Source organism: Chroicocephalus ridibundus, chromosome Z, assembly GCF_963924245.1.
Source record: "Chroicocephalus ridibundus chromosome Z, bChrRid1.1, whole genome shotgun sequence".
In the NCBI taxonomy this organism is placed as follows: domain Eukaryota; kingdom Metazoa; phylum Chordata; class Aves; order Charadriiformes; family Laridae; genus Chroicocephalus; species Chroicocephalus ridibundus.
In genome coordinates this window covers 7,267,285-7,293,132 of record NC_086316.1, presented here as the reverse complement: position 1 = coordinate 7,293,132, position 25,848 = coordinate 7,267,285, and the positions used below count along the sequence as shown (strand labels likewise).

Below are 25,848 nucleotides of genomic sequence, written 5' to 3'. Positions count from 1 at the left end.
AAAAACCAACTAGATATGAGCGGCTGTTGGTGAGATAATTTTCTTTCTTGCTGCAAATATCTTCATGAATTTTATTAGGAAAATCTGCCTCATATCTTGAATCAGAAGAATGACAAAGGAGATAGCATATTGCATGCATGATGCAAGGAGTACAGTAATGCAAAACATCTGGGTGGAGTGGACGACAGTTCAAACCGATGTTCAGCCATTAAAAATGCAACCTTCTCTTTGGTTTTTTCTTTTCCCACAGGAAAAAAAAAAAGATTGATTTCTCCTTGAAGAAGTATCTTTTTTTGATCCACTCAAATAAGTTTGCAAACCTGAATGATCTCTATGAAACATCCTATATCCCATATTTATGCCAAAGCAGTTTTAGAGGCCCTGTAGTTGATTGTAACCAGAACTGCTCTTTGCACACTGGTAACCCCGTGTCAGTTTCCAAGGAGGAGAAAATTTGTCTGTTTATTGATAAACTCTTAAAAAATCAGTGTTTTTCTTATACGAGTATATGAATTTAATACTTACTGATTCACTTATTAATATAAATGAATCAAACACGCTTGGTATTTTTTCTGGTTTACTTCATAAATGTGTACCTATTTTATCAAGTACTTAGCAGATAATGAGTCATGAAAAACAAATAACTGCATCTCAGGCATAAATATGTGAACTTTTGGGACTTCCAAACATTTCTTGGAAATTGGGAAGCTACATAAATGGTAGTGAGTAAGTGCACACAATTTCCCAGCAGTGATGAAATAGTTACCTTTTTTTTCCACATATTTTAAAATCTGTTCTCATGTCCTCATTTTTGTCTAGCTTTGTTAGATAGTATTACGTTTTCATATTCTTTCTGATCTTGATAGTCACATAAAGTATGCTAATTGGGGTCTGAATGAGTACTTGATGTTGGCTGCAAAAGAAATTCAGTCTGCATTAAGGAAATTCATCCTATGGTTAGGAGTGAGAATATCAGACCATGTTGTCTTCTTTCCATTTTGCAATAAAAAAGGAACTGTTAAGTCAAATTGGTGGATTCTTTGGTAGAAACTAAACAATTACCAACTCCCACTCAGGAGGACAATGCTAACTTACTTGAGTGCACTCCTCACTCCCTAGTTGTGAAGTAAAATTCGGTGCTTCAAACCTTCCTTATGCAAGTAGAGTGGAAAAAAAAATCTGTAAGAATTTTTTGATTCTTGGTTGTGTGAACACCATCTCACACTTGAATCATATAGGCATTAAAAAGAGCAATAAAGATCCACTTTAGGTTGTAGAACCCCAAAACACCAAAATCACTAGTGTTAAGGCTGTGCTTTGCTTAGTGGGATTTCAAGAACTTTATTCTTTCTTGCTCAAGTGAATGTTTTAACCTACAAAAAAGAGTATATAAGTAGCTAAGTCTTCTTTGTAAAACCATAAAAAGATTTAACATATGGTAGGGAAAAGAATCCATTACTCTTTCTGCAGGCAAAGAACACCACTGCTTCTATACATTACAACATCATATTTTCTTATCCTCACAAATTCCTTTTCACTTTCACTTCTCTGAAACATCATCTCTTTTTCCTCATTTCCCTACTCTGTAAACCTACCCGTTCTTCTAGAAATCCTAAGCAGCCATCATCTGGCAAGACTGTCTACTTCAGTGTAAATCAAATAGGTCTCTTGCAAAGGTGACATTTTCAAAGCTTGGTGTGTGAAACTAAACAAATATTTGTGTGACCCTCACTTACACATGTGGAATTCATATTTACAAATATCAAAGGGGTACCTAATTAGACATGGGTGTGTGAAAAGAACTGATTTGTGCCTACATACTGTGTATGCTTGAGTATAAACTGTCATTGCACAAATACGTGACTGAATTGAGTCTTTCTAAATATTTCATTTTTCTTCCTCTTCTTTGCTCATACTATTAGCTCCTGCAAGTCCTGAGTCACTCAGAGGCTGCACCATCATCTAGAACATCTTCATCCCCATGTGCCAGGAAGTAAAAATCCTACCTCAGAACTCACTTTTGCCCCTGATAACTGGTATTCATATCCTACATTCAGTAAAATTTCCTGATCTCTTTTATGAACTCACAGCTATAATAATGAAACTTTGTCTTCAGTATTTTCTTCTAAATCACTGTAACTGTTTTAATCTCTGCATGTTAGGGGAAAAGACTTATTTGCTCTATTAGAATTTGAGCAATCTTTTCTTTTGCAAGAAGTTATAGGTGCAGTTGTGTCTGGTAAGCAGTTAGTCCTCATATACGCAGCCCATTTAATGCATTCTTCGTATGCTTAGTGTGATTTAAAGGAACATATTTTGCTCTTAACTCACATCCATATAAGGCTTTTGACTCTCAGTTTCTTAGCAATTAACAGCACTGAGGTAAGACACTCACATTTTCCACCTGTCTGCTCCCATTGCCCTTCTGAAGATTACCAACCTGGAAGAACCGGGGAAGGTATTTCCACCTAGGGCTTTTCCCAAGTAAATCCTGTTTTCTCAGCACAAACTCGCCTTTTTCAGGAGTTTAAAATCTGATATAAGACTTTGCAGTGTCCTGGTTGCCAGCACATATTTCTTCCTCAGAGTGGATTGAAATCTGTGGCAGAAGGAGTGCAGAAGGGATAAGGCAGCAAGATTCTTTAAAACATCACAATGTGGTTCACTGGAAAGACCTTTCTTTGTGTTTCTTGTGAATCTAGGATAGGTACCCCCTTACTCTTCCCATCATTTAGAGGGTTCAACACTCTGCCTTTTCATGTTCTACACTCCCATAGAAGCACTTTTGTGTGAGAAGGAGTTTCATATGTATATCTTTGAAGTGTTTTCCAAAGATCAACATCATTATAGTATTAAGTTTATGATCTTATAGTTTACTGTTCTCACCTTTCCCCATAATAAATTTCTCTCCATATAATTTAAATGCAGGGCAGCATCTCTTGCGGCGTTGTAAAACAGTACTTTCTGATGGCATGTTTGTTCCTGTTGCTGAAGCGTGCTCTCAATCCTGTGAGGGCTCCTTTTCGCAGTTTGTAATTATGTGCTGAAAATAAACCAAAGTGGTATTTCACTCCCTTTATACATGAGTTGCATGCTACAGTAAGCTTTGAAGAAAACCCACAGGTTTGTGGTACCACTCATTCATGACATCATGAAATAAACTTTTATATTCCCTCGTCAGTACTTAGCTGTCTGATGGGTACTCATGTAATATCAGGACTTCTAGGGGTAATTATATAAACAATGAATACGAAGAATACTTCTACTCTTCTCATTCCATCTGACTTTAAGTTAGATGTTCTTCAGCTTCATAATATGTTATTTTATGTCATTCAAAGCTTTGTTGTATGCTAAACAACTATGTAAAGCCTTTGACCTTTATACTTATTTCTCAGTGTAGAATTTAGTTTTTGTTGTGAACATTCAAACTGAATTAAAATAACATTTGTTTGTGTTCTGACTGAATGATTCATTCACTTCTTTTTTTCTTTTTTAAGGTAAAAAAATCGTATCAGAGCCTACCACTGTTAAGCTGATCACGTCTCTGAAAACTGACAGTGTGAAATCCTCATCTGCTAAGGTTACTCTTAAACCTCCTGTTTTTGAGACTTCGATTACTGAAGTGGCTGTCACCAAAACAGAAATCCCTGCTTTGGAGGAAACAACCATAGAGACAGAAGAAGATACAGAAATGACTACTGACGTGGCTGAGGAAAAAAGGGAAATGGAGGTGCTTATGGAAAACATTAAGTTAACCACCCTTCTACCTCAGACTGTCACAGATGGCGAAATAAGCACTTACGATACACTGGGAAGGACTGAATATGATGTTTCACCAAGGTTAACAGAGAGCACATCTGCAGCTTTGGAACTGGAGCACACTTACTCTGAAGCAGAATTGCCCGAGGAACAAGGTAGGTCTGAAAGCATTGAGGACGCTTTCTTGACCTCTGTAATTTTTCAGGATAGCACAGCTGTAGCTAAGAGTTCCACTGGTTCATGGGAAGATACTGAAACAGGAGATGATACAGAAAAACATGATGCTGATAATCAGACTGAACAAATAGAAGTGGGTCCTATGATGACAGCTACAGATAGCTTGTTACCAACTTCTCGGAGAGAGTTTCCCAGGACAGGGACTTCAGTTTCACTAAGAAAAGAGAATATGTATCTTGGTGCCCACTCAACAAAAGAACCCACAAAAAAGTCAATGGAGGCAAAATCTGACAAGAAACTTACAACTGTTGTAATCCCTAAAGCTTTGTTCACTGATCAGTATGATCTTACTACAGAGGGGGAGGGCAGAGAGAGCATGTACACCGTTATGCCTGATAGAGTTTCTGGCATGGCTACTGGTAGTGTCCCAGAATCAGATGTGCCTGCTGCATCAGAGACACTCATAGATGAGCATGCAGTAACCGCTGGACAATTTTCCACAGCAGATGAGTCAACTCCGTTTGTTAAGTTTAGTTCTGCGACAGTGTTTGATAATGAGGCATCAGCTGAAGGAAGCAGAGAGGACCTGAGAGATGTGCAGCCTACAGTGTCATCTGGAATACCTGTATCCTTTTCTGTATCAACTGTTAACCAAATAGGATCTGAGGCCGTCGCTTTCTCAGGAAGTACTCTTTCCCCGAAAAACTTTGGAGAAGGCACCACACCTGTTATCCACTCATCTCAGCAAACAGAAGGATCAGTCATTTTAGAGGAGCAGGAAAAAACAAAGGAGCCAGAAACGAGAACAATGGATGTTAAGGTCCCACATGCCACAACCGTCGTTCCTATGTGTGTTGCAGGAGAATCTGAAGGATGTTCTGCAAGTGAGAAGTTCACACAGGCTCCTCCAGCTTCTGGCACGGGGCTGCTGACAGATAAAGATCAGGGGTATGTGACAGAAGAGTCATCTCATACTAAGACAATACATGAGTTAGATACAGAAGATGGTATCTCTGGAATGGAGCCTACATCGTCTCCAGGGCAAATTACAGAAAATACACAGCATCCAGGAGCTCCAATTTCAGCGGTTACAGAGGAAACTGAGACAAGCATGGAGCCAGAGGAAACGAAAAGTGATGAAGAAGCTGTATCAGCTGATTTTGATCAGAGTGAAGATACTACAGGTGTCTCCCAGACAAGCAGCTCTTTGGATATGGAAATGATCACAGTCTCCAAAATATCAGTGGATGAAAGTAGTGCAACAATAAAGTCTTTTAGCTCCTCACGTTTTACTGTATTACCAACTGCTATGCCCACATCCGTGGAGGTAACTGAACATGAAGCAGATGAAACATCAGGTTATGTTTTGAAAACGTCCATTCCTACCCCAGAAGTTGAACAAAGAGAGGCTACTGAGACATCGGTAGCAGCGCCTGCTGAAGAAGTCTCTACTGAAATGGAGGTCTCAAAATACACAGTGACAGAAGAAAGCCGTACAAGCATTGAGATACCAACTGAGGAGGAATCGTTGGCAACACTTCAAGACAGAAAAGGAACACCATCAGCTGGCTTTGGAGGGACAAAGGAATCTGTTATATTTACAGATGTAACAAAGGTAGATACTGCAGTTCCACAGAAAGAATATGATGCTTCCCTAGTTCCAGTTACTGTAGAGAGTGAGGTCACCGGAGATATGCCAGTGACTGATCAGACTCCTTTTGATGGCATCTTTCATACAGAAGCAACAGAAACCAGTGCAAAAGATAGTGAGGTTTTCCCAGGGGAACTCTCCACAAAAGATCAAGATAAGGAACCAGATAGTGCCACAGAGTCTACCTTATCTGTGACATCTGCCCAAATACATGAACAGAAGACGGCACCAGGATTTGAATCATCTCAAACAGCTATTCAGGAAAGACAGGATGAGACAGGTTCAGCTTATGATGAGACATATCCAGCAACAGAAGTATCAGTGCCTGCAGTGAAGCTCACAGATTATGGAGGAGTTCTGGGACCTGATGAAACTAGCACCAGGACCTTGCATCTCACAGTGACACCAAAAGCTGAAATTGCTACTGATCAAGAAGAGAAGGTCACTGAAGTGATGCCTATAACTGTGGGTACCCAAGCAAAAACATATGAAAGCAGAGGAACGCCCACCAGGAAAGAAGACAGTGATGTCGTGAGCTGGGAATCTGTGTTGCCCCCCCATACGATGCCAACAGGTCATTCTACTGTGGAAAGCATTACTCATCTGACTTTGGGAGCTTCTCCAAACCAGACTCTGGAAGGTTCAGGAGTATCAGAAGAACCTGAAGAAATCAAAACATCTATGTTTTCAACTAATGCAACAACTCTCAGTGATGTAACAACACATCCTGTTAGTGCTGTAGACAAAATACAGCCTACATCAGCATCCAAGCCTTTTGTTACTCAAAAGTCACCACGTATCATTCCTGAGGAAGAAGAGGAGGTAACAAGCAATGACATCATCATAATCGATGAATCTATTTCTCCCAGTAAAGCCACGGCTGAGGATGATCTAACAGGAAAGATGTTAGAACCAGAAATCGATAAGGAATATTTCACAGCATCAACTGCTACTGCAGTTGCACGACCAACTGCACCACCCAAAGTGAAGGAGGCCACAGAGGCTTTACAACCTCAAGAGGTGTCTCCTTCTACTTCACACCCTGATAGTGGAAATGACATAAGATTGTATGTTATTCAAATCACAGGCAATGATACAGGTAAGATTTTGCCTTTTAGACCTGCAGTCCATCAGAATGGACAGTTTATCATAAACTGGTGTACTTTAGAATATACTGGAGGTGTTTCTTGGATCACTGAACGAAGCAAAGTACAAGTTTTATCTAGACAGCAACTTTCTAAATATTGGTAGGTCTATTTTTCTATCCATTAACTTCAGAAATATGTTATATATATGGTTTGGGGTAAGATTAATTTCTATGTAAGAATGAATACAAAATGGTTGTATTTACTGTTAAAAGTCATGATGGCTATAGTCCAGTTTTCTTATTTAATGTTGTCGAGTCACTGATTTAACTTCAGCTATCTGTGAAACAAGCGTTTTAATTTCACAGCTTCCATTCCATGCATTACTAGTCCTAAACGAAGCACTAGATTATTTTAACATACCATTAGTCTGTAGCAATTAACAATGCCATGTACGGTGTAGTCAGCTAAAAAAGTTTAAGGCGCTGTACTGCATTCACAAGCGCACCTCTGTGATTTGGGGGAAGGGTTTTTGCACGTTTTCCCAGCATAGTATAATATTTTTTTAATCTGTTTTACAGAATCTGTCTTGCAAATTGACTTAATTTTTAGTTTTGTTATATTTTTTAGCTGATGGCACTGTACATGTGTATGTAGCTTCAACTCCATGGGTATCCAGAACAGAAACTCCTGAAGTAGCAATGAACTGTTGAGTTTTATGATGAATATGTCTCCATAATGCAATAGCTGAAGGCTATACAATTTTACATTAAAGAAGCCTGTCAACTGGCTATTATTTAATATGTCTTGGTAAAACCTTATTTTTTAAAATGAAAGAACTGACAAAAAAGATACAGCTCAAAATATCTATTAGGTTTGATGTTGCATTCCGTTTAATTATTTTGTAGTTATTTTATAATTATTTTATTTTTTGAAGGAACACAGTAAAAATTCATTTTATGTCATATTAACTGTATGCGATGCTGTTGAATGGTTGTATAAGACACTGTTTTGTCATTGGTTCTCCATATCTTTGAAGAATTTATCCAACAGAATTCATAAGTTATGGAAGCCTTTTTTTTGGTTTTGTCAGGTTTGTGCTTGGTAGAGTTCCACTGAAAAATGAAAAGTTAGAAGCATTTTCCTTGAGACATGCGTATTGTTATTGCACTTTTCGTACAGTGGATTTTGTGTCTTTATTCCCTTTATGCTTATTATCCTACTTTATATTTACAAGATGTAAAACTGCACAAGTCATATCAGTGGTAGCTTAACCTTCTATTTCAGAAAATAATAGTTCTGTTATTTTAACATTTAAACAGTACTTTTATTTCTGTGGTATATTATCATTATTTTGTCTGAAGCTTTAGGTGTTGCCCGTGTCTTGGAAGTCTCAATTAAATGAGACAATTCTGGTAAGTCAGAACAGAAGGGTAATTTCTGAAGACTAGAGTTAAGCTACATATTAAATACTTTTGTACCTGTGGAAATGTGATTAATGAGGCTTAATAATTAACATTTAGACTGTGTAGTAGTCTAACACGGTGAACTAGTTCTCCGTGTTACATTGTTGAATTATACTACAGTTTATTGCATATGGTAGAGCGGGTTGAGCTGGGCAGCTCTAAGTTCCACGTGGACAGAAGGAAGTAGGATGGTTTGGGAGGATGTAGAAACGGGGTGTTTTCTTCAGGCAGTGCACAAGGTGTATGATTCAGGATATCTCTGCATATACATCAAGGACAGTCTTATTTTATACTTTTTTCAGAATGGTGTGGATACCGTGATTCATTAAATTAGGAATTAGTTCAAGATGGATTATCTAAAGCACAGTGTATCAATGCATTGCCACTCTTTGTAGCTACTCTTGTTTTCACTTGGGTGATCAGGTCCTTAGGACAGACTTTCTTCAGGATTTGCCTCCTGCATCTTCACAAACTTTCCAAAGTTGTGCTTGCATTTTCCAGGTATATATGTGCATATGTGTAGGGGTGTTTATAAGTAGAACTAAAGCTACACATCCGTAAAATTCTGCCTTTAGGAATGATTTAGTCTGTCAGCATAGAAAGAAAGTTCTTTTTCTTGTAATATTATGAAATTCTCTATGTGGCAATATCTGTATTCTCTTTAAACATGAAGGGATTTGTCATGTATCTAGTGCAAGGTCAAAAAGGAGTTTATTTTCCTGTTTTCAGAATCTGATAGGGGAAATTCCTCCATTTAGCTATCCACAGAGAAAAGGCACCCTATATCTACTTACCACAAGTTAAGTTAGAGCTGCCAAAGATTTATTCTGTTTGAGGATTTGGATTAGTCTTGTCTTTTCTTTCTCCAGAAATGAAAGATTTCATCTGAAAAATCCTGTCAAGTCCAGTTTCACGTCATTGTTCCTCAGTCCATAAACTTTTCTTTGTGCTGAAGAAAATGTACATAGGAGGTGCTGAATAGGAATGAATTTGGCAAATATTACTAACATATGCCTTTCACTAGGACATAGTTCAACTTATTATTGTATCACTCCTTGTTTGAAAATTGATCCGCAGTCATATAGAAACTACATAAACTGTACCTTTGGCTTTTTGTTCTCATCTAAATGGGAACAAGAAATACACTTTTCATCATTACACATCTCTGATAAAGGTTTTTCCTCCTTTGCTTTAGCATGTTTTCAAGGTAATATAGCTTAGCATTCGTAAGTAAAATAATCAGTGAGGGTTATAAGCAAAGGCCTTCATGATTTTCAAGTCAAGAGTCCAAAAGTGCCTCCTAAGAAATGACAACTTTCTTACCAAAGCCCTCCAAATAATAGCTGTTTCAAATAGAAATAATAATGAGAGGTTTGCTGTTTAAATGGTATTGTATATAAATGAATATAATATTTTCCCTCTTGTGTGTGCACAAGTGTTGGAAATATTTATGAGATTATTTTTTTTTTTCATCTTTCTTCACCTCCTTGTTATTCGGCTTTTGCCAGAAGCAACAGTTTAATAACGAAGCAGGGCTCAGTGGAAATACGGTACCATGTTTTGTTTCCTATCAGCTGTATCACTTAATTACAGTAAAAAAACCTCACTATTGTACTAACACAGCTGAATATTATTCTCTGCAGCTCCATTTACCATCTGTAGCGTAGGCATAATAACATTTAAGTGCTCCATGGAGGTTCTATTAGGCTTTGTTAGTTATAAGCGATAGTTCATACCCTATATGGAAGAGAAGGGTCATGCCAAATGAATGGAGTTTTGAGAGATGTAGGCACTTTTAGCAGTTCCCAGCAAGCAGAACAAAGCGTATCCCTTGCAGCATAGGGGTCCCTTTGTGATCGGTGGGTGTCCTACCTCCCAGAGAAGCGTGGTGAGGGCAGCTCATCCCTGCTCTGGGTTGGGTGGGTTCACCTATGGCCATGCACTGGTAGAGGGAGAAGCGTGAAAGATTTCTTGCACCTTTGTTCTCAGTCTCAAACCTTTGCTAAACTGGCACCAACTTTGCTGAAGGGCTTTGAAGTCTTGGGCTGGAATGTGCAGTCGATGTATGGAATGTGTTATGGATGTATGGAATGTGGGGGATATTATTCTTCATTATTACTGTAGACTCAAGCTGCACTTGAAAGACATTGAATGTTGACTGGGTTAAACTCAATTAAATATGCTGGCAAGGATTTTAGGCTGTCTTAAACACACACACACCCCTTAATATAAAGTAGTACCATATATAACTGAAAGTTTATATAAATATTTTCATTTTTTTAATACAATAAGCCCTTAAATATATTAGACAAGAAAAAGGTTCTCCTGGAGAACTTCTTTTCTTACGCCACCCAAGAGGTAAATAGTTATACTCGTAGCTTTTAAAATGCATGCTTGCAGTCAATTAAGACTTTCATAAAGAAAGTTTCAGTTACTTTTAGATAAAAAAAATTACCCATAGAAACAGAAGTAATTTGTGGGCCTGGTGGAAGGTCAAGCTCATTAGCTTAAATTCTGGAAAATGCACTCTAATGCTGATATAAAGACCACACCACTGAATAGATTAAGCTGCTTATTTGTATAAGAATACAACAGTTTTCATTGAGAAAATGTATTGTACAGACAATCCATATACTTCCATGTGAGCAAGTATGAGGCAGGTGCACAAATTAATGAGGGATATAAGGCTTGGTTTTTCTGACAGCCTATGGCACATGGGCAGACCTAGGGCAGGTGTTCCAATTAATGAGGAAAATATATTTGTGCATGGGGAAACATCCCTTTTTAAGCTACAAAAAGGACCACGCACATGTTTTATAATGGAAGGATCTTGGGACTTCATTCACTTGAGTGGAACAACAGGCTATTCCCTTGGGATTGTGACCGTCTTGTGAAAGTGAGAAAGCAAAACAGCCCTGCACTATGATGTGTTTTCACATTAGCGGCTTTCCGTTGCATCAGATAGGACAGAGGACTTTGTCTTTCACTGCAAAGATGCAAAACTTGCCACCTTGTGCCCTTTTATTCATAGCTCCTATGCATTGTAGTGCTTGGGGCTGATGCTGTTGCTGGAAGGTAATGGATTAGCAGCTGAAAAAAAAAAAAAGAAACAAACCTGAAGGAACTTTTCAGCTCATAAAGCTTTTATGAGCTGAAAAATGCTTGTGGGGGTGTTGTTTAACAGTGGTTGAGGGGATGCTGGAAACATAAGTCCTGTCTGTATCAGGAGTAATTTGCACACCTGCATTTTCTGGAGACATTTAAAAGTCTTTACTCACTGAATAAGTTTCAAAGCGCTTATTGGACCCTGGGACTCACACCAGCTCTGTCTGGTTTCTTGTCCCCTCCAGCTTTGAACAGAATGAAATTGCAGGAACTTGCGCTTTGTAGATGTGGAATTTTATGGAAAGAGGTTACAAACCTTTGTGTTTCAACATGTAATTCTCTGACATGCATATTTCTGTCTTAGCAGTGTAAGAGGGCATGTGAAATTTGAATGAAATGCGGAGTGGTAATGAGTCATAGTCATAAACCTTAACAAAGAAAGCAGAATAGAGTCTTTTCAGGTCCATTTTAGGCCTTATCTTAAAATTCATTTAATCCTGTTGTCTTCACAGTTCCTTCTGGAGCGCTGTCCCAGATCTTCATGGGTCTCTTTAAGTCTGATTCTAATATCTAGGCTGAATTGCTGCTTGTCCAGTTTATGCCCGTGTTTATTCTTGCCAGCATTGTCTTTAGCTTGAATAGGTCTTTTTTCTTCCTGACACTTATCCCTTGATACTTTTATTTCTCCGTTCAGTTATAGAGAATAACCATGTCCCCTTTCAGCCTTCATTTTGCTAACTTCTGAGGGGAGCGCCTGCGTGGGAGAGTGGAAATGCGCTGGCAGCATGCTGGGAGGAAAGACGCTGGCTCTGTCCCAGAGGCTGTGGGTGTCGGGATGGTGCTATGACCAGACCAGATGATGGTGTGGAAGGACAGGAGCAGCCTTCCTCACAACACCATTTCCAGGCAGCATCCCACTTGCAATAGAGCCAGCTTAAAAGCATGCAGCATGAAGGCTTGTATCTGTCTGCACCTGTACCCACATTGTTCTCTTTTAAGTTATTTAGTTTATGCCCACTGGCAAATATCTATCTGGACACTGTTCTTTGTAGTATACGCACATGTGCTACGTGAGATTTTTTGGTGTACTTTTCAAAAATTACATGTGTTAGAGAGGCTTCTGCTGAGCGTGAGGAGACTTTGTCTGTTATGTGCTGAAATCACCATTTGTTTTTCCTCGAATGAAAAGTATATGCTACTGAAATCTATTGTTTATTCATAGGACATATTTCAAATCAAAGTTTATAGTAAAGGAGAGATGCTGTTTTGCATTCACTGTATTCTGCTGCTTTATGCAGTGACTGATAACATGCCCACGTGTACTTATATGAGTAGGACTTCCCTGCCCATGCAAGCTGTTCAGCTTTCTTAACAACTGCTTAATTCTTGGTATCACCGTCGTGCATTTACGAAGAGTTCCAAATTTGCCTAAATGTCACGGTGAGAAAAGTACCATTTAATTTTCAAGTACATTTCAACTTGGATGCATTTGGTTGTGTTGTTCTGTGTCCGCCGTTTATTGGTATTGTGCAACTAGACTCATCTGAATTCATTTGTGGTGGGCTGTTGGAGCAATAGTAAAAGTGGCCCCACCTGGGCTGAACCAACTTCCCACCTTATTAAATGGAAAATCTCCTATTTATTTACTGGAAGGCTGGACTTACCTGCTTATTAACTGTGATTTTCTATCTGATATTAAGACTATGGCAGCTGCTGCTCCTCGGCAGCCCTGGAGAAACACTGCTTTCCCTGCTGGCCTGAGCGCACTGCAGTCAATGGACATGGTCTTATTTCAGTGTTTGAATTAGTCCTTCCTGGTGGTGTTTTGTTTTGAGCCCTGGACTTGTGTGTTCAGCTAAGAAAGAAAAACACCCGGTGGTTTTGAAAAGCATTTCCAAATGAAACAGGTTTGTCAATGTCCGATAGCTACTCAAGTCATTTTCATGCCCTGAATGGCTGAACTCCCTGTGTTATTCATAAAACCTGGCGTAGAGACAGCCGAGTTCTCATTTTGACTAGAGTAACTGAAGTGTTAAATGCTAAGTAACACGGCCAGATTCTGATATCATCTTCCCCAGTGTAATTACACCATAGTAATTCCAATGAGGTGATTGAGAGCAGAATTGTTGTGGGGATGAGGAGGTGGTAGGTATCAGAATGTCTTCATAACGTTACAGCTTCTGGTTCGTTCTATAACTAGGTGATTTTTTCTTCAGAACAAACTTTTGTCAGAGGGACTTAAATGAACATATTTAACAAACTGATAGACTTCTTGCTCATTAAACCAACTGGAATTTTTCTATATTAGAATACTCATGTATACTCCACTGGTGCTGTGGAGGGCTTTTAAAAATAGGTTTGACACCATCACATATAAATCGTATTTGAAATGCAACAGCAATGATGCCCTGTATGAAAGCAAGCCCTAATAAACAAGTAATTGTAATAAATTCAAGCTTTTTGTCCACTGCTCCGTTTTCAAAAACAACCTCATATCCAACAGAGCTAAAACCTGATACTTAGAAAGTCTCACAAGAAGCTAAGAGTGTGAATTAATAAGTAGTCTTTAGGCCACTATTGCTGGCTCTTCCTGAAGTCTTATTATAGAACAATAATTTCTTTTTTCACATTCCTTTATAGACTTCCGTAGATACAAGGAACAGTGCTGTCACATTAAATACTGTTCAGAGGATGCCTACACATTCTCTGCTGTTTTTGCATTGTTTCCAAGGAAACGTGTCTGATCTAGACATAGGGATTACACATTTCTAGCTTTCTTATAGCTCTTTGTTTATTCATAGGAGAAATGAAGGAATTTTATTCATAGGTACAATGTAGTTTTTCATACTTCTGTTGTGAAGGAGAGGAATCCTTTTAGAAGTTCTGTTTACACATGGAAAATGTCTTAAGAAATCCTACTGCAGAACAGATGAGCTGTCTTTTACATGGAAACACAGTATGGATTTATTTTTTTGAGGAAAGTGGTTTTCTCTTCCAAAGTTTTCTGTATGTATGCAGATCTTAGTACTTATGGTGAAGATGTAATTTTTTTGCCTCTTTCAGAAAATACTATCTATACAATTTTACTTTACATTAAATGATACGTTTGATACAGTGAAACTCTGAGTGAATACAGAATGTGATCCTGGAAATGTAAATAAAGATATTTTTATAAGTGGGTCAAAGGCTAAAGATCTTAATAGAAAGTCATTCCCTTAAGATGGGTCACTTGGTAATGAGTCTGAAAGTAGCGCTTTAAAAAATAGTTGTTGGGTATTCTTTGAGTATGTAGTTTTCAGTGGTCTTTTTTGCAGTTGTTCTTTGCACATTTTAGATTTAATGATTGGATTAATCCTTGCCAATCTTGTTAGTCTTTTTCTATCCCTCTTTTTGGAAGTGTTTAGATTATAAATTTGATCAATAATATACACAATACCTGCTTGTGTTTTTCGGGATAATTGTGAATTATTTCCTGGCACAAGTCAGGATGTGTTCAGAGAGTCTGATGCGTATTTTGTGTCGCCTTTGGGACACATATCTTTTTCTATGGAGTAATTCACGTTTTTTTAAAAACTGCTCAGTGAATTATATTAGGGCTTGTCTGACCAGTCCCATATTACTATACTTGCTTAAATGAGGAGACGTCAATATAAAATATTGTATAGAAATTTTTTCTTCATTAATGATTCGAGATGAAATCCCTGAGTAGGAGAAATGCGGTTGAAATTTTGTTCCTGATCAGGAGTAGTCTTATATTCCAGGAGTCCATGCCTGCTTTGGTATTACCTCTGCTGCACTTCATTAGTTTTTTGTTACCCAGCATTAGCTTAAAGAGTGCATAAGAAACATTAATTTTTAACTTTTTTAACCATAATCTTGGATTTTCGTGTAGTACCTCACCAAACAAGGATTCCATAGTTTCAGTAGGAGGTTTTTGGCATTAGGAAAAGAATTTTGATGTATTTGGTGTAAATTTTTTTCTAAATAAAAACAAAGAATATGCCTACACAGAGTAGCATCAGGATTTTTCAATAAGATTTTATTGTGGGATTTTGTCCAAATTATTTTTTTCCTTTCTTGGAAGTGGTGAGTGAAATGATTCTTGGGTTACTCGTGTATTTACTATTCAGGCTTCTAGTGAGTTTCCAGTGACATGTTTAGTTAAATATTAAATATTACAGCAAAATTCTTGAGTCCTTTGGAAATGCTGTGTACACTTGGTCCAACAGACAGGCAAGGATACAGACCACAGGATATATCCTTTGGCGAAATCAGGTAGTGATAATGGGTTTGTAATGGTGAGTGAACCTGGAAAAAGCTTTTCAGTGGTCACAGTGTCTTTTGCCTTTGTGCAGGTACTCCTTTCTATGCTTGAAGAAACCAAAGTTAGTGTAAGTTCCCACAGAATTTCTTGAACTAATCATCTAAACAACTAAATTTGGTTGATTTCATGCCATCAGGGAGAATGGCACTAATGTCAAACTCATCACGGTTTGGAAATTACTTAAATGGAATAGGTAGCAAAGACACATGTTTTGGCTTTGCTGTTTGTGAGGGTGGGATGTAGGAGTCCAGCACGCCCAAGTGAGAAACACTGATGAGCATTGCAGTGGCTGTAATGGATAGCAGTTGAGCAGGGTGGTGAGTTGCCAGGATTACCAGATGACCTAAGACAGCATAAGCTAGTTCTGTACTCTACCAGACGTGAAGTAGGAACACTATGAAAATCAATTAAACTGCATTACAAATTAAAGTATTTCTACATCTCCAAAATATTACTCAAGCATTTACTTGTTCTTACTTTAATTGAATTATTTGACTTCTTGGTTGTTATGCTTTTTTTCAGTTTATTCTGCCCACATTGAGAATCTGTCAGGTGTGAACCAATTCTGAGTTAGTAGCCATATAACCATGTTTGTATAAGGTTGAGTTTGTGCTCATGGGTTATAGTCAAAAGTCTGTGCCCCTCTGAATTTTTTTTAGTGCTGCACCAAGCTTACCACAGCTAGGCATCTATTTTTATACATAGTTGATTGAAAACTTTTGTTCTCAAGTATTGCCCAACAAAAATGTCTTCTTCAAAAAACAAGCGTTTCTAAAACCGAATTAATATTTTTTCCAAAACCAATGTTCCATTTTTGCCAAGAAGAAAAAAAAAAACCTAGATGGAAAAAGTTCTACTTTTAAAAGAAAAAATGAAACCATTTTGCATTTTTATGTATGCATGTGATTACATGGTTAAAAAGTTCATGCTCTGTAAACATTATATATTCTTTTCCCAGCTCCAAGCAGTGAAATTAAATATTTACAGGTATACTGCAACTTGCTCTCAGATAAGTCTTTTCCAGTTATAAGCTCATTCTAGAGTATTTGCTACATCACACTTTCTTTTCTGCTCTGCTCTTCTTTGTGTTTCATGTTATGTCTCTGCAGAGTTCAGGAAAGCGTGAGGATCAAAAGCATCCCAAAAGCTGATCCAGGTAGAAATTATGTATTAAATACTGTTAAGTACTTAATTTTTGAAAGGCTTTCAAGCACTTGGTGCTGCAATCCTTTTCCTAAAATTGTGTCTGAGAGTCACACTTGTGTCATTCTCTCTGCAGCAGTGGGATTATTACAGCCTTATGTTGGTTTAACTGAGAATGTCATTTATCCCTAGGCTGCTTTGGATATTTAATACCCAAAGCAATCACGTTTATTAACACCTGTAACTAAATTTCAAAAGTGTTCAGCTTTTTTTTTTCCACAAGTTAAGAGATGCTAAGAATACTCCATTAAAATTGCAATTACAGAATCCACTCTGCCTCTTCAGAATATTTGCAAAGCACAAGACTCATATCTATGTACAAAAATCCATGTGCCGTGTATGTCAATATTTATATGCATCATCACTCTAATTGTATATATTCTAAAACATATATTTGCATTTACAATATTATGAAGATACCATAGTAACTTGAGTTACTACTGCTACTACTACAGTAAAGCAAATTATTTTGCACAAGCAGATGGGTCTAGGACAAGGGTGATTTGCCCCACAATGGACTATTCCAGCAAAGCTTTGGTCATATTTCAATGAAGAAAACTGAAGCCTAAAAAAAGATTTGCCATGAGAGAGTGAGTGTATGTTGCCACATGATATATAGCTCTAAATGTCTCCCCAAAAGGAGCAGGGACTGCAGCCAAAGAGTGCATCTAGTCAGCTGTGATTTTGAGTGCTGCCTACAAGACCAGTGGTCTTGTGCAGACGTTAAATTAAAAGTGCACTTATGAGGTACTTGAAAGATGCATGGAAAATTGTAGAGGATAAAATGTCAGAAAAGCATAATGATAAGTGGGAGTGCATATATGTAATCTTCTCCAGATATCTGTAAAAAGAGCATTGGGGGGTAGATCAGGGGGGTAATCATCATCATAGCCATTTTGCCTAGGAAGGATCTTCCTGAAAATGTTATGCTTCGTTTTTTTCTCTTTTCTTTTCTTTTTTTTCTTTCTTTTCTTTCTTTTCTTTCTTTTCTTTCTTTTCTTTCTTTTCTTTCTTTTCTTTCTTTTCTTTCTTTTCTTTCTTTTCTTTCTTTTCTTTCTTTTCTTTCTTTTCTTTCTTTTCTTTCTTTTCTTTCTTTTCTTTCTTTTCCTTCCTTCCTGCCTTCCTTCCTGCCTGCCTTCCTTCCTCACTCCCTCCCTCCGTCCCTTAGAGCTTGACCATCAAAATATTTTCTGGCAGTTTTTTTGCCACATAAAATTCCTTCTTTGAGACAAATGGCTTTGCTTAAGAAAGTAAAATTTAGCACCTGTGTGCTATGTAAACCAACCTTTATTACTCCTACATTAATATGATATCAATCTAATTTTTTCCAGAACTGCCACATTAAGGAGTATACTGTGAGTTTGCTCCTGAAGCCAAATATTGTTGTCATTACTGGAGAGAGGGACAGGGGAAGGAATATTCATTATGGGCCTTTTCACATCTGAGCAGCCACAGGAGCATTCAATTGGTGAATATCTGCTTCGACATTGTAACTGTAGTATTTTGACTTTGCCCCAAATTTTTGTTGTGACAAGTCCTTTCTGGTTCTTCTGGGAGGGATGCTCTCTTCCCATGTTAGTAGAGCCAGAACTGGTTCCTACTTGTTCCGTCTGTGTAATGGCAGAAGCATTTTAGGTTGCCCTGGTCTTACATGGCATAACCAAGGGATGACGGCAAAGTGGGCTAGGAAAGGACAAGACACATTGATATCTCACTGTTTCCACCTCAATCATGGAAGACCACACATGGGATCAAGGCTGAAGTCATTTTGGTGAGCAGTTGCTTTCCTTTGCAGCCAGCTCTTCTGTTTACCACCTAACCTGATGAGTTGTCCTGTGGAGTTGGACTTTTCTGTCCAGACAGACCAGCTAATCCAGATGCCGTGTGACTGCACAGTCTGATTTTTCTCTTTGTTTGGAATTCCAGCTGGAGAAAATGATTTATTACTTGCCATTTGTTTGGTTTTGGGTTGTTTAGCCCTGCAGAGTTTTAGAATTGTCTTCTCCGTAGGCAGTAAGTAAAATGTTGTCATTGGAAGGATGCTTGTGTCAGGGACCGCTCAGGAGGAGACACCGCTGGCTTGGAACGTCATTTTGCTAATGACATATTGGAGTAAGAGGAAGTGGGAATAGTTGTCCTTAGAATCTTGTATGACAAATAAATATTTAGTCATTATCCAGGGAACTGTATCCTGCACTTACTGGGGCTTAGACTCGACACTGCACGGCTGCCATTCTTAACAACCTGACATTTTACTCAATCTGTTTTTTCTTAACAAGTTTACCACTGCATCGGGGGGGAACGCAGGAAGCAATGAGGCTGAAGGAAACGCCAGAGATTGCCAGAAGGCTTCATGATATGTTTTTATAATAAAACAGTTCCTTTATTTCTGACATGGTTTTTGCATCATCATGTCTATTACTTTAAAATTTGGCAGGGATGTTTAAGCACAGCCATGCAGGCCAGAGCCCTGTGCAAAACAGATGTCCGCATAAGCGACATCCACTTTCTGCAGGTGTTTCTGGTCATAGCCAACAACGCTGTTGAGGTGGACCTTGGGGGAAAGGTATAGCTGTAAAAAGGCTGCAGTTTAGGAACATGCCAGCAATTGATACTCAGGTTTTCAACAGGGCTGGGTCTTGCATGGAAGCAGAGTCACCCAAATATGGTAAAGCAGACTGGATAAGTGAATTCGAGTAGGCAAGGCTGACCACCCACCTTGAATTACTTTCAACTCCTACCCAGCCAGCTGTACAAAAATTATTCTTTTCAAACATTTTCTTCCAGAAATTTATTTGAGTAGTTGAGATTTTTATGCAAGGTCAATTTATATATGATAATTATTTTTATTTTTTTTTACTGCTGCTGAGATTTAAAAAATGCAAACTTCTCTTTTGACTGTCAGAGGGAGAACAAAACATAAATTTTGATAAAATTTGGAAGGTAAAAAGAAATAAACCTATTGAAACATGCCCTACATCCCTAAGCATTTTTAAAGGGAGCCAAAGTTAACAAAACTTTTGAAAATATATATCCAGCTGGGGAACATTTTTAAGGGAACTAAATAAAACCTTTTGTTTATTTAGACCAAACAGTAATCAAGAATTGGATTTTGCTAACCTTCATCATATATACTAGTCATGTTACTCTGAGGTAGAAGGATTGAAATAATCAAAAACTTAATTATTTCTGGACCTTTCTTTGCTGTCTTTTACTTAGGTGTGTATAATAGTAGCCATGTTTCTTTAACACCTTAGACCAGCTCCTTGGCAGTATTCCCACCTTTTCTTGACGGGGTAGATGGGGTATGCCTGCAGCACTGTTGCACTTTGACCGTGCTTAGTTAGGTTAATGATATTACAAGATGGCACAAGTTAGAGGAATTACATGTACTGAAGGCTGACACTTGGAATTTTCTTTCAGAAGGAAACGTCTGTATTTCAAAATCTTTTGAAATGAGATGAAAAGAACAATAAAAAAAAAAATCCCTTTTCTATGAAACAAAATGGCCCAAAAGATGTTATCAGAGTCTTTTATTTCTGTAAAATTGAAGATTTCTGTTCCAATTTAAATGTAATATTTCAAGGTGGGGGGACACTAAATACAAAGGTTTTGAAACAAAAAAAATTAAATAGTTTTTCTGTATGGGGGCCTGATCCTTGTTGGATTGTTTCTTTACTTCTTCAGTATGCTTTTAAAACAAAATGTATTCAGCGAGACTGACACATTCCTGTGGAATTGGTTGAGCTTTGTTTCACTGGAAGAGTTTCAGCAAGTCATAGTCATAAAACTGCTTGATTCCACCCAGACTGCAAATCTGGTCCGTGGCAGAGCTGAGGTTCAGGGGAGTCAATATATGACATAAGGCTGTTTAAGTCTTTCCTCGTGCTAGATTCTCTCCCAAGCCCAGATATGAGTCTTCACTGGACTTTCAGAGAGTTTAGATAAGCCATTTGAACCTCTTCTACTTTTAGGACTCCAAAATATTTTCCAGATGAAGTGGAGACACCTGTTGGCTGAATTTAAGTCTGCTGACTGTAGGCTTGCTCTTGTTGGGTTACCTTTGCAAATCCACCAGGAATGTCCCACAAATGTGCCGGGATTTTGAGAAAACACATTAAAGGCGTTCTTTTAGGTTATTCAATGAGTCTTAATGAAACACAGTGTGCATTTTTATTGAATTATTCTGTGGGTTGTCTGGATCTACTTTTCAGAGCAGCTTCAGTCTGCTGCAAATTCTATGAATGTATGAAAATGAGGAAGGTAACGATTCATCCACTTGCCTTTGGTCCTCATTGCCATAAGCGTGCTTTTCATAGCATATTTTTACAATCTGTTCCTGCAATGACTTTCTCAGGATAACTTTGAACAAGTCTGACCAAGGGTCTCATAAATAGCTGTGGTGAAGCTTGAGACATCTGACTTGAGTTGTCATTTAAGAGCCTACGAAAGCTGATGGTCTGCTCTTCCATGACGAGCGGAACCGTTGTGCTAACTGCTAGGTTATTAGGACCTTTGTCCTTGGTCTCAGAGCATCCAAGTACTTGGATGTGACGTTTTAGGCTGTTGCCAGGGAGATCAAGTCTATCATCACATGTGTGATGGGGGTCTTCTGCAGGAGGTGATGGCTGTTGGTATTGTGCAGGACTAACTGTAATAAAGAAGAGGAGGCATATGAAAATAAATGCAGAGTACATATCTGTGGGGAAGAAGCAAGGTGACTTAACATGGAAAATGAAGTAGTTGAAAACTATGCACGGGGGGGAAACAGATTTTCTCAATATTTTTCTTAAATTAAATTGTTTATTGCTTTTCTCTCTGAGCCAAATGTGTTTTCCTTTCATTGCAAGTTATCACGTTGGCTTTTTCACAGTCACTGGATGTTACATTTGCAGAAATTTGATACAAAAATGCATATATTCAATATTTTAATGATATTTTAGTCATACTATGGTCTGAATCACCCTGATATAATTCTGTTGAAGCCAAAACCAAAATTTTCTGGTTATCAAGTGCACGAAGAAATTTGGCTAATGCAAACTATTTTGTTTTTTCATGCTAACCTGCCTTGCGCTTATGGGTGTTTGGTAGTGAACATTATGGAGTTTGTGATAGTGTCACATTATGCAATGAAACACATGCTTCCGAAACACACAGTGCAAAATGTTTTTGGTCTTTTTTTTTTTTTCTTTTTAGCTCTCTTGTAGTCAAAATATAGGGCCTGAGTTTCAAAGTCCACAGGACACTTTGCGAATCTTTATGTGGATTTCATGGGTTTTTCAGACCTTGAGTCCTTGTACAAAAGACTGAACTTTATTGCTTATCACAAACTACTCAGCAAGTTACTCTGAAGCAATAAACGGGCAAGCTGCAGGTATCTAGAGGTGTAATTCTATTATATGCAGAATGCCAAATTAGATGTGTAGTAGTGGTCAAGTCCTTTTGTGATTAAAAAGCACCCTGTAGCCAAGGGAATTTTCATTTCTTACACATAGTTGACTGTTACTGAGATAGACTCCTATTCCATACAGGTAATTTAAAACATCTAGACATATTAAATGTATTAAGAATCACTCTAGGCTGCATATACACTCATCCACGTATCTATTCCATCTCTTTTTCAGTGCATACCTCATCACTTCCTCAATAAGAGGCTTCACTGATAAATCTCCTTTAGGACTTGTTTGGATTGGCAGCCTGAACTGACAGCCCTTGGCTTTACTACTTTTTAGCTACTTGTTTTTACTTTCTTTTTCTTGGAGTCATAGTAACAGAGCGCCTCTTTGAACCAGTGCTCCTTTTGGCTTGTTTGCCACGATAATGTGTGAACTATTGATAAACATGTGTACAAGCCAAACTCCTTTCCTTAAAAGTCCTTGTTTCATCTCTTATTAATAGTGTCAGGTCTGTATGTCTTTACCTGCAGCTGGAATGGGCATGAACGTAAGTAGGGGCAATATATGTCAGCTGCATCTAGCCAGTTTAAATCTATTGCAAGTGTGCATGTGTCTGTCCTAAGGGTCTAACAAACCCGTTCAACAGATAAGACTTTTCCCTCCTGTATTCATATATTATGATAGCACTTAGGTTTTCATCCTCATGTCTTGTTTATTCTTAGACGACAAGTTTATAAGTTATATGAGCTATATTGTTATGTATACTATTGACCATCTCTGGGGTTTAAGAGAATTTTCTATAGCTGTTAACCTGAACATTGGCAACTTGCTTGTTAACACTGAATAATCAAAGCTCTAGAAAGGAGAAGAAATTCTAATTAAAAAAATAATTCAATTGAATTCTTCACTATTTTCTTAAAAGCTGGTTATTTTTTTTTCTTGGATAAATAACAAACCAAAACCACTTAGTATTTAATGAAGGAGCCTCCTGAAAGTTTATTATTGGAATATCATACCTTTAGCTAAAGTTCTTTTATGTGGATCTTTGTGGCATGTGAGATCTTGAAAAAGCTAACAAAGTAAAAGTAAGGTCTGATAGAGATCTTTGCGTATGTAAGAATTTGTGTATGTCTTCTAGGTGAATTTGGAACAGATGTTGTTCATTAAATTTATTACCTACCATAAATGATTTAGCGTGAGCTAGTAATTTGAGGGACTCCCAGGTGTGCACTGCTATGAAAATAATACACTGGTCAGAACTTGTTAGTCATGGTACCCTCCTACAAATTACAGCCTATCCAGTCCCATCCAGGGTTTATAATTTTCTTTTTATGTACAGTTCTGTGCAAAAGCATGCTACGTGCTTTATGCGCACAATCCTAACTTCTGTGTATGAAATCATAATTAATCCTACTGCCACATTAGTCTATATACCAGGTTATTTATACATATTCCTTCTTAAGCTGTGCACACAACACAAGCCATCTTTCTTGTCCCTGCACATTTCTATACGTAGTTCTCTTGTTCTATATGTTGGTGCAGTAATTTTATAGTGAATTTACTGAGAATCAGAAGTCCTCAAAGCTCCCTAGCAGCCTTAATTTGCCATTCCCCTTTCAGTTATTGAATTCCTATGTATTTTTTGCATGCAAAATTTTGAATAGAAGGTAGGTATACAATTCTGTGTTGATTAGAGCTTCTACTTTTATGAAAATATGATTCCTTGGTATAACGACTAGAGTTGCTGTTTGCAAAAATTTGTGGATTCTGACAATGACTTTGGTGTCAGACATGCGGTTCCACATCATATTGCAAATCTTGGACAAATAACTAAATTCCTGCTTTTCTTCTTGAAAAAAAATTGAAAAGGTGATCTGGGAAGGCTCAAATAAATGGCTGCGGAAGCTGCATTTCTCTGTGGCATGGGCAGCCTCTGTAAACATTTCTAACCTACTGGAGGAAGGGACAGGGAGAAATCCTCTCCTTACAAGCATCACATAAAACAACTCCCAAGAAGCACATGTGAGGGAGCGAGAAGGAATTTCAATTCTGTAGTGATCTAATACATCTGTCATAGCACAAAGTAAATGCTGGGCTTCAATGGGGCAATACAGAATAGCCAGGCAGAAATGAGGTTAAAACCAACCTTTTTTTGTTGTGCTGGGAACGCTGAGCTTAGTGCTGTGCAAACTGAATATTTTAGTGGAAATACACAATGCTGAAGGTGATTTATTCTCTGTAAGGCTGGCCTGGATCTTAATTTTTCCCAAGTTGTTTAACAATTAGATCAAAACCTTGTATTCAGGGCACTTTACTACATGTTCTTAGTAAAACAGACCTGAAGTTGCCATTTACTCTTCAACTGAAGTTTTAGCAAAGTAAAAATTCAGCAATACTTTGTGAGTTTAGCTGTAAACACAGTGTGAGATATTAGAACATTAATTCTCAATAGAGTTGCAATGACCTTTTCAAGACCCATGTTGCAGTCAATCTGCACACACGGAACACCCCAAGCCAAAGAATCACAAGCCTTTCACAGTGCTCTGTATCAGTGTAATGTGATTTAATACATTCTTTTCCAGAATGATCACCTGATTACTCTATCTCTGAGGGCTCAGTAGTCATAGAGGTTAAATGATATTCATATGTAGGGGAATTACTTTAAACTAATGAAATACTTTACCTGTCAGGTCTTCATTTTTTATGTCTTGTAAATAATTTTAATGAGGAAGATTTACTTAAAAATTCATCTCTGTCATGTAGTGGGTATGCCAGAATACCTGCAAATGTTCTTTGGTGAGCAGTCCTTGCCAGCAGTGCTGTAAGACAGGAGTCTTGTATGTTGGTTCAGATCCTCTACTGGCAGATGTAGAAAAAGTTCCATTGGCTACACCAGTTTATACCAGCAAACAGTAATTTTGCTTTGGATGAAACGGTTATAAACATAGACTCAGAAGAAAGATATATTCCTTCAAGATGTTGGTGCAAAGTTTCCAGCTTCAAGTCAGTTGGCCAACCCTGAAATTTGGCTTTTTTCTGAGTCTGTTTTATGCTCTGTTGAGGCTCTTCAATGAGGGTAGCACCTATTGTCTGGAACAGAAGGTTTGAAGTAATGTTTGTGCTGAAAGGGCATCTTTAAAAATTGCCTATGGAATTTGGGATCATAAATCCTAGAGGAATTCACCAGGGCTTCAGCAGCTTAAAACCTTTTCTACTTAAAGCTTCCTTCCTTTTCTTTTTCTGCTTGGCCACACAGAATTTGAGAGGTTTACAACCTGTGTGAGTGTGTAAATAATTCAAAGCGAGTGGTAAGCAGAAGAAAACAGCTGGACTTTACTTATGCTACTGTCTGTATTGTGATGATTTTTGAATCAGGTATTTTTTCTTCTTTTCTTCATAATGCTTTATAATGCCAAATGGCAACAACTTTGTAAAGTGAGACTTTATTTACTGAGCTAGTGTCCAAGTGTAAAGAATAGAGCAAATGATGTAGTTTTTATGGTGTTATGATTTCGAATTACTCTACACTGAGAATAAATGCAGTTGCAGAGGCATGTTCTGTATGTCCTGTGTTATTTTAGACTTTGCCTTGCTTAGCTTTGTCTAAGTTCAGCTTTTGATAAAGCTAGCTAGTGTCTCAAACCCATGGAAGCAGTTGCTGCAGGTTGGGAGCAGAGTCTTT

The 25,848-nt window shown here is 37.9% G+C and overlaps 1 protein-coding gene across 3 annotated transcripts in view; it reads left to right on the top strand.

The window, feature by feature from the left end:
- Nucleotides 1-25,848, top strand: part of VCAN (versican) — a 116,523-nt gene that overhangs the window by 52,688 nt on the left and 37,987 nt on the right. For 2 of the 3 annotated variants that reach the window (XM_063320159.1, XM_063320157.1), the window contains exon 7: nucleotides 3,498-6,686. In XM_063320159.1, the coding sequence (XP_063176229.1) occupies nucleotides 3,498-6,686 (3,189 nt within the window). The remainder of the gene's footprint in view (nucleotides 1-3,497; nucleotides 6,687-25,848) is intronic. The other variant, XM_063320160.1, reaches the window with a different exon arrangement.